The sequence below is a fragment of the Pseudopipra pipra genome, chromosome 3, assembly GCF_036250125.1.
Source record: "Pseudopipra pipra isolate bDixPip1 chromosome 3, bDixPip1.hap1, whole genome shotgun sequence".
NCBI classification, from domain to species: domain Eukaryota; kingdom Metazoa; phylum Chordata; class Aves; order Passeriformes; family Pipridae; genus Pseudopipra; species Pseudopipra pipra.
The window spans coordinates 33,974,436-33,989,553 of NC_087551.1; the positions used below are offsets into that span (position 1 = coordinate 33,974,436).

Sequence of the window (15,118 nt, forward strand, 5' to 3'; positions counted from 1 at the left end):
GACACTGCCATGTGGAAGACACCCAACTTAGTTGTTCTCATTTCTGGAGAATGATCAGTAGAACTGAAGGAAGCTGACACTGGCTGATTTTATTTTATTCACAAAGTACTCATGCTTTTCCTTCAGGGAATTATTTTATCTTTCACTGATTTGCTTATGCTGTGCTTTTCCAATTGCTTACATTTATGAACCACATACCTGATTTTCAGCAGCATTTACCTGAAATGAGACTGCTAGTCTGCTGCCTTGTCACTGTTTGATTTTTATTTCAGCTGGAACAATATATTACATTTTATGCAATGGCATCCTAACTCACCATGGCAAAAGCAATGCTAATTTTTTTCTGGAAATTTTCTGAGTCATCTGCTTTGCATTTAGTTCTCTGCAAAGTCACAGGCCTGTTTTGCTACAGCTCATATATTGTTCTTTATCAAAAAAGCATAACCAGATATTACTGCTGTATGTATGGTATTGCCTACTGCCTCCTTAGCAGCCCTGATAATGAAATATCACTGCAACTGAATTGCTACAAATTTGAAACTACTATTGCAAATTTACTACTACTAACCCGAAGGAGCAACTAGTCAAACAAATGTACACTTTCTGCATAGCATGGTCCTGCAAACACTAGCAATTAATGGCTTTGTGAATCTTACAGGAAACCTGGAACTTTTCATGAGCATTGTGAGGAACCATTTAAACCTCTTAATTTATAGAAACATGGTTATAAGGAACATTGTAGCAGTTAAGGTATCTCTTGCTCCGTTGACAACTAATTAAATATTGAACTGAATGTAACCACTTTTTTCAGTCTGAAAAATGACCTGTGAGAGCTGCCTGTACCCTGTTGATAGGTTAAAAGTGCAATTCAAAACTCAGTACATGAGGACTGCTAATTATTTCAATACCCTTATGACAAATACATTTGAGTGACATGTTCACAGTCTCACAATTTCAAACCACATTCCTATCTATTAAAATCCATGATATTTATTTAAAATCATCAGTGGGGAATCAATAAATTGCAAAATAAAATTGGAATTACATTTCTAACAAATATAAGACCTCAGTAGGGGAAACAAAACCACATTGAGACTAATTTGGCCTTATTCATATACTTATATATGCAATCACTTTAAAATGCTGTGTCTGCCCTAGCACTGTAAGAGTTTACACCAAGTATGACTTTACTAACACAGAAGCTAGGTGACCAGTGTCTTGAAAGCAGGAACAATGTCAGACAGAGAAGCCTATGCAGATACTCTCTCTTAAAGGAATGGACGTTGCTGGGCAAGCAATGGCTCTTTTATAAAAGAGATCAACATCAACCCATCAAAATTCTGAATCTGGAGTTTATCTAATGAAAGAACTGACATGCTAACCTGTCCCCATCCCTATGAACTGTACCATCCCCTAAAATACTTGTGAAAAGGCTGAAAGAGTGACAAACCTCTGAAGTCGTGCATCTCTCTGGGGACTATATTTTTCCAGTTACCACAAGGTGTGAACTGGGTTGGAGATCACCATGAGTCTAAACAATCTAAAGAGATTGGTTATCTTAAGTCACAGGGAGAATGCCCTCTTCTCTGTCACTTTCAGAAAGCGGATTGGCTATTTATTTTGCCCTTAGGGTTTCCTGTTCTTTACAAAGAATTTGAAACAATTCATAATTGCTCATACTCTCCCAGTGCTGTCTTACTGTTTTTGTATTCATAAAAGTTTAATGAGTCTCAATTGTTCCTACTTGTAACATGACTTCCAATAAAACCATAGACAATATCACTGTATTACAAATTAATCTATCTAGCACATAAAATACTGTAGAAATAGTTCTGAAAACAGAGCATTAATCTTACACCCTACCCATACCTTTTCATAGATGTTTTTCATATTAACACTTACTAAAATCGTATTGGAATGCAACATGAATTGCACTTGGCCTTCCCACTGAAAGCATTGAAATAATCTACAGGAGCTTTCCCTCAGAACACAAAATCATAATATTCAATTACTTAAGACACCTGTTTGTGTACACCTCTGAGGGGTTGTGAAACATAGATCAGGAGACAAATTTTAATAAGACTCCACTTTAAAATCAAAAAAAGAAAATGTAATGGCTTATTACAATATTTGCTATCATAGATAACAGAGTAGAAACTTTTACTAGTTTAAAGATTTCAGTGTGTCACAGATTAACAAGTTAGGACCCACAACATGTATACGCTTTAAATTTTTAAATTCCTATTTTTCACAACTGAGATCTTAACGACAGCAAGTAATCATGTTATATTTGTGCATAGAAACCTTCATCTATACCTATTACTGAATGATGCATGAGATTATTTTCATGTATTAAGAAACAGAACACATGTGAAATGAAACTTGATTACAAAGGATGTAAAAGAAATCACATTACCTGGACACGATGGACAACACTGCCCTGGATGTATGGTGGGGTTGCCACAATTAGGAACGGGACAGGTGATCAAGGCACACATTTCCCGTCCATTGTGACAGTAACATTCCCTGCAGCCATCGTGCCAGCTCTCCTCATTCTCATGTCGGCGTCCATCCATCGACAGGCAAGATCCTGTTTTAACAGGAGGCATGAGAGAAGCCGTTGCCTCTGCACAAAATCAAAGAAAAATGAGGTGTCCTGATAAGCATCTGTTGCTTAGGAAGAAACACACCAACTTCATGCCTGGATTGCATTTATTTTTAAAGCACATATAAGACCAAGTTCTGTCATTTACACACAGGAAACAATTAAAAGGTATACTGAAGGGGATGATAGGATGTAGTAGAATTTATTTCCTTGGAAAATATAATGACTTCTTTCTGTTGAACCTATACTAATCACCAGAAATGCAGTACTGTCTAAATAACATGAGAAAATAAGAGAAATGCAATGGAGGGAAATAGGAGAAAGCATGAAACATATTTAAAATGAAATATTTAAATATCACAGGATATTAGATTTTCTATAATGTATCTGATAGCAAGTAGAATATAAAAGCATTTACAAGAGCTACGGATGGTCTTACGAATGATAAAAAATTACAAGCAAATGCTAACAGGTAGATATTGGAAATATTACATAAAGTACTTCTTGTGAGAAATTATTTGTTTATATTACTATGATAAATGAGATGTTTGGAAGAGAACTGCTTTGAGAATTTTATCCCTCATTTTTTTTAGCTTTTACTTAGATGAGAATACAGTAGCTTGGACTGTTGCACTCCATTGGAACACACAAGCAGTTGGTCCAGGGAGGATAAAGTCTCATTGGCATCTTAAGGGGTATTTAAGTGCTGCAGGATTCAGCCTCAATATACTCCTTGTTAATCAGCTGAGTGAATTTAGAGCCCAACACTCCCCTACCCACATCATTATTATGATGAAGGATTTAGGATCAGTTTCTCAGTGAACTGACTTGTTTTCATTGGTATGTCAGTGATGCTCTGCTGACACACATATATATAAGGTTATTTGTATTAAGTTCCTCATTTTATTTTCCTTTAAAAAAGAGATGATGTATGAAAAGTAGCAATGTTTATATGTAATTTTAGTAACCATTTTTCTGTTCTGTTTTTTTTTTTTGCTTGTTGGCTTTTTGATTGGTTGGTTGGGGTGGGTTTTTTTTGGGTTTTTTTTACACACTAACATGTAGGTCAGCACTTCTTCAGCTGCAGCAGATCTATCAAAAGTGGTCTAACAAGCAGATGGTACAAAGTTTGAGGCTGGTTTTCAGAATAGAAAGCCAATACACAGAAATTACATTAGCATACCATTTTATGAATTAAAAATAAATGCTGCACAAGGATAAAGTGTTTCTTAGAACAGTCTTCATCCTATTGCATGAACAAAAATATTATAAAAAATTTAAATTCAGTTACTATACTTTTATACTTTAATATCAGATTATATAAATTCTGATTTGACTTAATTTCACTGGAATACTGGTCTATATTGAAATTATTATTGACACTGGGAAGTCCTAGATGACAAAACCCTTCCCCTTCCTAAATAAATGAAGTATCCAATGTAATCAAACTTTTTTCCTGATGTATTCTAAAGTATGCTCCAAAATTTGGAGAAATACAGCAAGCACATAGGCAACTATTCAAAATTAAGTTCACACACCGAGACTGTTTTCACTTTTCAGTTTTTAATTACAATTAGTACAAAAGCTAATACTTGAAGAAACCCAATGTCTAAATACAAAATGGGAATAACTGGCTAACTAAAGGTATGGTTGAAATGATCTGAGATACAGTAGTTTACAAGGAAAAAGGAGTCAGTAATGTGTTAAGGTTGCAGAACAAGCAAGTTCAATCTAAGATACCAGTACAGGAGCACTGTAAATTTAAATGCAACACTACTACTCTACTAGTTTGAAGATTTTACCACTGCTAAAGTACAATATCAAGTTTTTGAACAGTGATGAGAAACCATAGTAACAGGGTTTATTTGACTTAGAAATGCACCCCGTCAAAAAAAATGTTTAGGAGTCACCAGTTGCAGCTCCTTAAACGTTGCAAAAATTCTAAAGGGAATGGTGCTTAGCTGTTGTATATGTCTTCTAAGCTTAGGACAAAAAGTAGCCAGTTCAATGTGTAGGAAGGGAGACAGAAATCTTAGAAAATTTATTTAAAAATGTCATATATTGCTAACCACAAGAAAACATTATTTTAGAGAAATTTGATTGTTTTGTTTTTTTTTTTCTCTTTTGAAAGTGGAGATTCTTAATAAATTAAATCTTAGACAAACATCTGTCAAGGATTATCCAGATAGACTCTATTTTATTCAGGTCAAAGAAATGGACTCTCAGTTTTCCAAAGGACTACCCCAGCCCTGTACTTCTATGGTCCTACTTCTATTAATCCTGCTGTAAGCTATTTCTGGCAGAAGCAATTTAGGCAGTGGAACTAACTCACAGGCAGAGGATTTACCCATACCTTCCTCTTACTTAGGCATTTTGGGTCAAAATTTTAACAAGGACTCACATCTTCTCTGGAACATACTGGTGATTAATTATTCTTTGACAAGTTGCTAATGACATGATGTTGAAATGATATTCTCATGGCTTGGTATCTTTATGATCATGACAACAATAAATACTTAGAGAGGTATCAAGTTAATTTCACTAATTATTTGTGCTTATTTTAAAATTCACCCTTGTTAAGGAAAGCACTTCACAGTGTGCATACACATAATTAGTGACCAAAGAATTGCATCTGTTTATAGTCTGGGATGCAATTATGGCACACCTAAGAGAACACACTGCGTATGTTCCGTCACAGCATCATGACAATAAAGAAAAGTGTTCTGATTGTGAACATGGAGACAAATGACAAGCTGAGTGATAAGAATTATCTCAATGGAATGCCCTTCAGCAGTTACCCTTTCTTATTTAATTTTTAAAATTTTGATTTCTAGTAAAAGTCATATATTGTAGCTTATGTCAGTGAAATGTCTCTCTGCTTCTCATATCTGCAAAGTACATTTATAACATTTCAACTTTTATTTTGCTAGAAGTCTTAAAGTTTTGTTATAACTGTTTGCAGTGTTAATGTCATGTAGAGAAAAGATAATGTCGGATATTTCTGATTTATATGCTTCATGTTTGCCTTCAGCTACAGGCGAGTGACTTCAGGAACTCATACACTTTCCTCCAGTGCTATGTTCCCATAGCTTATCCTATTACATTTTATAATTTTTTAAAATGCAAAAGAAATAGCTGCTAAAAATGTTAAGAATAGTCATTACACAAAACAATGGAAAAGTAATCAAACTTACTTGACTATAGCTATAAATCAAAGCACACAAGTAAGAATCAAAGAAAGTAAGCATGAAAGAGCAGTGAGGACCAGAAAGAGACTGAGCACAAACAAAAAGTTATTACATGTAAAACATGGAGATGAGCTATGAAGGAAGTCTGATACCCAGACTAATGTAAAACAGAATCTGAAAATATCTTAAAAAACAGACATGCTAAAAGCAGCACAAATATAAAGCAGACAACTAATGAACATCTGATCTCAATATCCACCTTGAACTCTCTCTACTCATTGTTCATTACAATTGCTTGAAAAGTGTCCAAGAAACAGCACTCTCATTTTAGACGATATACAGGATATCTATCAAATCCAAAACTTGTTTGTAAAAAAAGATAATGGTGAAGAAGCCAAGAAGAACATCACTGCTGAAAAAAAAAGCCTTCGACTAGCTTATTTCTAGCAGTTGCTTATTAAGAGCCTGATCCAATTTTTATTAATGATAACAAATTTTTTGTGACTTTTTAATGGGAGATGAAAGCAGAGCTGAGGCTTTCTGCTGAAGCCAAGATGCACACAGATAATAACAAACACCATCAAAACAATACAATCCTTTGAGCAATGTAGAACCAACTCCCCCACCAGTTACCATATTTCAATTTGTACATATTCTGTGCAGTATTCCTTTTCTTTTGCTCTGTTTTCCAACTGCTTTGAAAACAAGTTGTAATTAGAGGTGGTAATGCTCTTGCACGTACCTCTACACTTGCAGATAACACAGCCGTGACTGTTCTGCTGGAAGCCCATTGGACAGATTTTACCACAAGGCAGGTCCGGGCATTTCTTACATCGACAGATTTCACAGCCATGCTTGTTCTTCCTAGATGACCAAAATAATTTGTAAAAGGTCAGCAAGACACTTTAAATATCTACATGTCATGATCTTTAAAGCAAAAGCATCCCCTAAAAAAGTGACTGATAATTAAAGAAAATTATTGTTAATTGTCACCCTTAGATTCTGTGGTTCTATGGGAGGTACAGGTCTCCAAACCTGGCATGTGCTCTTTCCACATGAATGGCAAAATCTGTGCATTTGCACTTTCAAGCCACAGCAGATAATACAGATGTATGGGCTTATGACTGCTTTTGATGATCCATTCTTTTTTCAAGCGAAAAAATGCAAAAAAAAACCTTCTACAACTGTGAAGATATCGAAGGAGTAGCTAGGATTCTGTTATATTTATTACATTTTTATAACACAAATCAGTGTTAAATTTTTTCCTCCAACAAGTAACTTAGAGTAGATTTCCTATCTTGTATATTAAAACTATAGAGAGATTTCCAGAAGTGTTAAATAAGCAGACAAAAAGCTCACGTGAGAACTAGCACATAGAATGCCAGTAACCCATATAAATAGTAGCAAACACACAACACGTTTTGAAATAGTAAAACTAGAGAAATTTTCAGGAAACAGAGTACAGAGAATCAAGAACTCAAATGCTTCCAAAGCTTCCTGGTGAAGCTAGGCAGGAGTCTAGAGCACCACCTAACAGCACCTTTTCACAGCACCATAAACATGCTGCTTTAGAGGATCCCATATTGAATATTTCCTTGCCTTTTTTACAGGAAGACAGAAAATACCATTCAAACTCTAGGCACAGATGTACTAAACAAAGAAAAGACATGGGAAGTTACAGAACATGATCTAGAAGGATAGAGGAGAAATAAATTATATAGATCTCTAGAAAGCCTAACTTCAAACTCTAGAAAGCTTTATTTAATTTTTCGTTAGAAGGCTGAGAACAACAAATCGTCACACAGCAGGATGGAGAATGAAAGACATTCTGTCTTCCTATTCCATCAAAAGGAATGCTTCTTTCCATTAATATGTAAAATTTTAAACCAGTGAGCTCTTCAGCAGTTTTTTTTCAGACAATTATGAAAAGTTTTGGTTTTTTTCAAGATGCACAACCTCAGTACTTCCAGTTGCTAACCTTTGACAATCTTAAAAAAAAAAAATCACAAACATGATGATTACTCCTTAACTTTTAACTCTCTAATATACTTTTCTTTTAACTTTTCTGTCGTCTCCTATTTGTGACTGAAGCTTTACATTAAAATAGAAATTTGTCTTCCATTACATCCCATGTTTTTAATGATCATAACAGGCTTGTTATGATGTTAACATTAAAATACAGCACATCATTTTAAAAAAGAATTTGGCACAGTAGAACTATACTGAACACATGTACTATACAACTGCAAATCTAAATAATTTTAGCACCAAAGTAAGACTTGAAGTGAAATGATCCTAAAGTAGTTCTTGCCACAATTTTAGCCCTGTATCCTACAAACAGTTCCATACATAGTTATCTTTAAATGTTTAATTTCATTCGGTTCAATTACTCATGTATTTTGTAAAGAATGACAAGATTAGGGTGCTCACTTCCAATTTTTAAAAAATTAAATTATCTGAAGACTTCATTAAACATTCATCATTTTACAAATACTAGCCAAGCATTGTGCATAACTTACATTCTACATGTAAACCCAGAATTTAAATTGAAGACTATTTTCCAATTAGCTTAAAAGAGTTTAAAGTTCAAATTTTTTTCAGGTGTACAAAAATATATGGGGAAGTTTATCCCAAAGACAGGGTTCCTGAGAACACTGGCATCAGCTTGGCATCAATGCATTTTTAAAATATCTTTATCTTACTCACAACTACCATACTATGCCCATTAAAATGTGCTGTCATTTCTAAAATGCTTTTACTATACAGTTCTCATAGATTTTCTAATAAAAATGTTTTGTGCACACTTTAGTTAAAAAAAAAGTGTTTCAGCTTACTTAAATACAGAAAACACACACAGAAATCTGTAATTTTCCTCTGTACATCAGTATACTAAATGCATGATACTATAGACTAAAATTACTGCTCTTTACAAGATACAGTGTAAGAGGCTGAACGCTTTTTTTTTTTTAAATGCTTTCTATTTATAGATAAACTGTGTGTTTAGTGCTAGCCTGTGGAGAAGTCCTGACCTGTGTGATGTTTTCACCAAACTCCCACAACTCCCCTGAATGAGGCAGACAGCATGTCTGAGACTGGGAATGCCTGGGCAAGTTATTAAATGGTCCAGATGTGATACTCAGTGAGTCAGTGTCAGATCTGATACTCTGTGAGTCCATGTCTGATCAAGGTGTCATTCTATCGTGTCTAGGACATCAAACGAATAGCAGCAAACTGCAAGATTCAATATCTATGCTTTTTAACCTTAATCTGATTAATAGTAAATGACTTTGCTAAATATAGTTCAGAATAGTCCTTATCAGCTGAAAAAAAATATTTTTAACAATTTAGTGTGACATCTACACTAGGATTCCCAGGAAAGAAAACCAGCAGTAGTAAATTGAAAGAAATCAAAAGGAGAAACAAACTGGATTGCTTTAGACACCACAGAAAAGTCAAAAAATAGAGTGGAGTCAAAGAATGGAAAGAAAACACATAGAATTTGTTTTAAGAACATATTCAAGGTATGTCAGTATAAGTCAAAAAACACAACGACAAAAGACATTAAATAGACCTTACTCAATGTTTTTCTCATAACTTTTGAACAGTCTAAAGCAAGTGGCCTTGAAAATAACAATTTATTTATGCACTTGTAATATTAAAACTAAAAAAAGGTTTCCTTTTCAAACAGAACAATACTCAATCACACTAAGTAAACTATAAAAAATTCTGGAGTTCATACCAGCTTATGCAAAAACATTCACGTCCTTGAGCACGTGGATGAAAGCAGTCTTCTCAGACTCTGTCCTGATAGCTTTAAGTTATTGACCTTGGTACAGGCAATAAATTAAGAGCTATGATATGGAAGCAGTATAAACTCCAAAATCTACCAGCCTTAGTGCACTCTTTAAATATCACATCTGATTAATCTGCTGATATATCAGTTTATACAAAACAATTTTAACAGACATTAATTTTTAAAACACAAATACAAAGCAGAAATAAAAATATATGTTCACAAAAACAGTCTGGAGACTACTGAACTCACATCCTGTACTAGCTACTGATGATGTTCTGGAAAAAAAAAATGGATTCCATCTTTGCTGCAAATAGCAATTAAATATATTATGATGGCTATTATTCAGATTTTTTTCTCTTTTCTTTGCCAAAGTTCAAAATCAAATTTAAGCTAGTGCAAAGGATTTCACTGCCCCTTATGAAATAGTTAGAGCATAAGAGGATTATATGGCGATTTCGAGTAAATTCTTGAATACAGTTGTAAGTTGTATTTCTTTATTGCTGTTGTTTTATTCCAGCCGCCCTTCCTGCTGATTCCATTGTGAAGTTCCCTCAGTTTCAGACACCTCAACACCATTTGTCTCTTTGTCTTCCAGCTTTAAGAGACCTGTATTTTGTGCCTGTTCACTGGCATGGCTCAAACTTCACTCTCCCTGGATATTTTTAAACCATTTTGCATGCTTTGTACTTGTTTTAATTGACTTCACTCCTTTGATACTTAACGGAAGCAATGTTATCCTCTCTAAAAAACTGAGACAGCTAACCAGACATTATTTCTGCTCAGTCTTCCAGGTTTCTCTTGTTCTGCTACCCATCTTCAGCCATCCTTGCCTTTGAAGCCACTGGGCAAAAGTCCTGGGAAGACAAAACTGACACTGCTTTTCTTGAACTTCCCTCCTGCTCTCCTTTCTGTCACTTGAGAAACTAAAAATAACTCTCAGTTACTCTTCAAGTCAACATGACTGAAAACAACTTTATTAACTCTTCAAAATTCTTGCTTTTCCTCTCTCATCTACTACTCAGTGTACTAAGAAGGACACACTACACAAAAGACTGCCATTATAAAAACCTGCTGCGATTATGAATTGCATAATTATGAATTATGAACAAGGGTTAAACAGAACTCTGAAATGAATCAGAAATTAAAGGAGTATTAGTATCACACTAGGAGCTGCAAATATAGTCAACTTCATTAAAAATCCTAAAGAAATAAATTGCATATGAACATCATCTGAAGATCTCCTATCATGAGGTAGAAATTAAACTGTTATTAAGGTACCAGACTAACCACTAAGAAATTTCTGGGACAAAAGATCTGCTCAGTTTTCATCACCTACTCCACAGTCTAATAAATACCACAAATATCTACTTTTATGGAGAAAGAACTCCACCACAAATACAGGTTTTGAACACATTTACAAAAACTTAGATAAGAGATAGCACTGTTCTTCACAAATTCTGTAAAGTAATTATCAGAAATGTCTCATTAAAATTAGTTATGCTGTCATATCAACATTAAAAGAAACTTGAAATATTAGATAATAATTTGAATAAAATAAATGGGCTATAAAATGAAAGGTTATCAAAGCATGCAAACAGAATTTTAAAAAGCTATGTGCAAGAGACATTACTTGTAAGTAGCTTTCTCATCTTGTTTATCAAATTCTTCAAAAAATTGAAGCACTTCTTTGCTTTTATAATCTGCTGCTGTTCTTTGAGTTGCTGTTTCTTAACATGTTGATCAAAATCCATTTTGAAGAACACTGTAATCTCACATCAAGTAACAACATATCTATTTTCCCGCATTTCCCCCTGCTTTGCCACAAAGTAAACACAAGTACATATGCCTGGATTTTTGCATATTTTCAGTATGGACAGGGATTGTATTAAATACACTTTTCAGAATCAGAATACGTACAAGTATCCAAAGGGACAGTACTTGTCACATACAATGGGTTTGCACTTCTTAGGCCGTGGTCGGCACTGACAGATCTCACAGTTGTGGATGTCAGTCTGGAAGCCGAAGGAACAGTCCAAGGAACAACCCGAAATGAGGCCGGTGCACAGCTCCTCCCCTGCGAAGGACACATACAGGTTATCACAACATGAAAACTGTTTATATCAAACACATCTTTAGCAGACTAAATCTTCTGTTCCCTTTTATTTCATAACTTTTTTAGTACTGGTAAGCCTTAGCTTCAGACTCTTCTGTTTTTAAAATATTTAACAGAATTCTCTAGTAATGACCCAACCTGCATGAGCAGACAGCACAGAATTTCTTCAGTTTCTGTCAGGAACCTGGGAGTACCACCTGGTACCATAAGCTAACATGATTTTATTAATAGATGGAGACCTCTTTAGGGATATGGACATTTAAGGTTTTTCCAAAGTAGAGATCAGTACATTACTTATTCTGTTTCTTACTTCTGTGAGTCTGAAATGTAAAGATAATCTTCACATTTTTAACATACTTTAATATACTGAAGGCAGACCACAGAAGGAATCTTAGCTTTACTTTAATGTCTTCTCTTCTGTTTTTGTAATGTTGCATTTAAGGCTGCAAAATAAAGACTTAACCTGATGTGGCTAAGCCAAGCGTTTCCTTATTTTTTCTATTAGATTAATGCTCATTTGTTAAAGAAGGCATGCTTTTTACCATCTCAGAATGAGACCAAAGCTTTGGAGAAAACTGGCAAATTCACTGCCTACTTCTGCAGTGGAATTTGGGCATACAAGTGCAATACAACATAAGAGCCTCATTATCCCAAACAACAGTTCTCAGTTTAAGTAGGATGAATATCATCAGGTTCAAGGCTCTCACCTCTCCATTTTTATGCAAATTTGGTGTCTGAAGCAAAAAGGGTGCAAGTTTGGGGGTTTTATTTGCCATTTAGAATACAGAAAAATGCCAGATCCTTTCCTAACCTCTGGAGATTGTGTGTGTAAGCAGAGTATCGATGCCACAAGACTTAAGCATTTACTCTCAGTCAGATCTAACCTTTCCACAGCAACGGTAACCCTTATCTCAGGTTCTTGCTTTATTCAGACAGAAACACACATACAAAGATCTTCATGAACTTTCACATGTTTCTGAAGGATTAAGTCAAGGCTGATCTATCAAAAATACTAGATTTTTTTTAATATGTAGCCACTAATGCTGATTTTAAAACATTATAATGCAGAGGAAACTTTGGTATTTTCTCTGGTAAAGAGTGATGTATGTCTAATACAAAGAATTTCCTTGAAGCAAGTTAAAATAATGAGAATTTCTTTTGCATTTATGAGATTTATATTAGAATGTTTGTACAGAATTATTGCCTTGCAGCATACAGCAATAATAAGTAACTAAACTTCTCATTATGCAAGACTTTATAAGGCAGTCATAATTTTTAAAGCTAGGCTTGAACTTCATGAAGAATGTATGGAAAAGTACACTGGAAAATCTCCAAAAAGAATTAAGTTCAGTTATAAATTTGGATATAATTTAAGTTATGATATCTTGTGCAGATACTCAAACTGATTGGTGAATAATCCTGGAATCGCACAAGCAGAATCAATCAGAACCATTCATTTTTTGAAGCATACTTTGTCATGGAGAGGAAATGTTTAGGTGGCTGTCCATAAACATCAGGCTCATGAAGACAGGCTATCAAACAAGAAGGTACAGATGCAAAGGCATAGCAGAAACGAATAGGAATCTTAAAAATGTGAAAGAGCTGGAAATAACAATTTTAAAAAATATCTAAAAAACCAGAAACAACTAGAACATCTTTTTTAGTTGTCATATTTCTTTATCTTATTTGTCTCCAGATTATCTGCTCAGGAGAGCTACCGAAGTGCAACACCCAAGTTTGACTATGAAGTTATAGCAGATGGCAAAATAATGATGCCTCAGAATCCCACAGCCAAATATATATTTGTTTTCATTCTTCTGCTTTCATTTGGTTAGTGAAACTGCTTTTCAGAAATGTGAAACAAGTTTGTTACGTGAAAAGTTAATATACTTTCTTAAAAGGGTCAAGGTGACTAGGATAGTGCTACACAAGCAGGAAGACAGTGTCTCATCCCAAGTAGCTTATGATGTTAAATATACTTAAAACTCAAATACTCTGCTGACATACTAACCAGAAGATCCAGTCTTGAGGTAATATCTTCCTTTCTTAATCCTTTACACAGTGATTATCCTCAAAAGAATTTTCACTTTGCAAGTGGTCAAGAAAGAAAAGCTCTTCAGAGCCCTGGGATGGATAACTAATAACCACCAACCAGCCTCTCAGGAACAGACAGTGGAGAGCACATGAAAAATCATCAAAAATCTGGCTATGTCAAACATAAAGGGAAAGTTGGCTGAAGTCAATGCAGACAACTCTTCAGTTATGAACAGTTCAGGTATGAAATTACTAGTGTTATGTTAATGCTACATGAAGTAATCAGAAGAATCTCCAGAGACCTCTGCTGACAGTCCTTCTAATAAGGTGCTAAAAAATTATGGTTTCTGAGAGGATGTTTTTTAATGAAATTAATATGTTATCACACTTAAATTTCTGACAGTATGAGAGTACAAGATACGGAAATAGATTTTCAATAGTTTTTGGAAAAAAAAATCACTATGAAGAAATGTAGTGAATTCTGGTCTGCTTTCTGACTTTACATCTAACCACATAAATTTTTCCTACTGAAACATTATTAAAAACATGACAACTACAGGCAGTGTCAAAATGAAGTACCATCTGGTACACATACACAGTTTATGTCTGTTGCACAAGGTTATTGAAAAGCCTTGTCCAGCATTTTAAGGCAGGTATTTTTTTGAGAAAATGAAGTGAACAATCAATGTCACAAAGCGGAGTCAGCTATCAGAGAAAGAAGAAAAAGAGAAAAAGATTGTAAACAAATATTCACATGTGGATCAAATTCAGTATACACAACTGCCATCCTGAAAGTTTTTCTATACCCTTACCTATAGCTTTAAATTAATAATTACTAACATAATCATAAATTCATTAAGAAACCATAAGTAAAAGCAAATTTTTTGCAAAGATTTTGCATTTCAAGTGACAAATACTGAAGAACAAGGGGAACTAGCTCATGAAAGTCAACTGCAATGAACTGAGGAAATTTATTATGGCAAAATGTTATGAGGTTCCTTGTTTGAGAGTGTTTTCTATCTCTGCTTAGACAGATTTCATAAGCAAACTGAATCCCAAATAATGGAATGTATTTGCAGAGAAGAGATCCAGCCCTAACTGGCCTAATAACTGCTTCAAAAGTATATAAGGGCAATCAGACAGGCTGAAATGAGGGGACAGGAAACATTTAATAAGCCAATGCAGAAGAAAACTATTGTTTAGAGTTTGACAGAAATGCATTATACACTTGCACATCACTGCAGCTCTAGCAGAATGGGATCAAGCTTCTGATCACACAGTATAAGCTTTTTTTTGCTTTTTTTCTGACTGATTAGTTATAGTGACATCACCTAGGGAGCTAAACTGATGGCTAGATAAAAGGTAGATAAAACAGAAATAAA

At 34.5% G+C, this 15,118-nt stretch overlaps 1 protein-coding gene across 2 annotated transcripts in view; it reads right to left on the minus strand.

Annotated features, from left to right (window-relative positions):
* Positions 1–15,118, minus strand: part of CRIM1 (cysteine rich transmembrane BMP regulator 1) — a 169,959-nt gene that overhangs the window by 14,205 nt on the left and 140,636 nt on the right. For both annotated transcript variants that reach the window (XM_064648598.1, XM_064648597.1), the window contains 3 exons: positions 11,507–11,663; positions 6,536–6,657; positions 2,417–2,626 (listed from right to left, as the gene is read on the minus strand). In XM_064648598.1, coding sequence (XP_064504668.1) covers positions 2,417–2,626; positions 6,536–6,657; positions 11,507–11,663 — 489 coding nt within the window. The remainder of the gene's footprint in view (positions 1–2,416; positions 2,627–6,535; positions 6,658–11,506; positions 11,664–15,118) is intronic.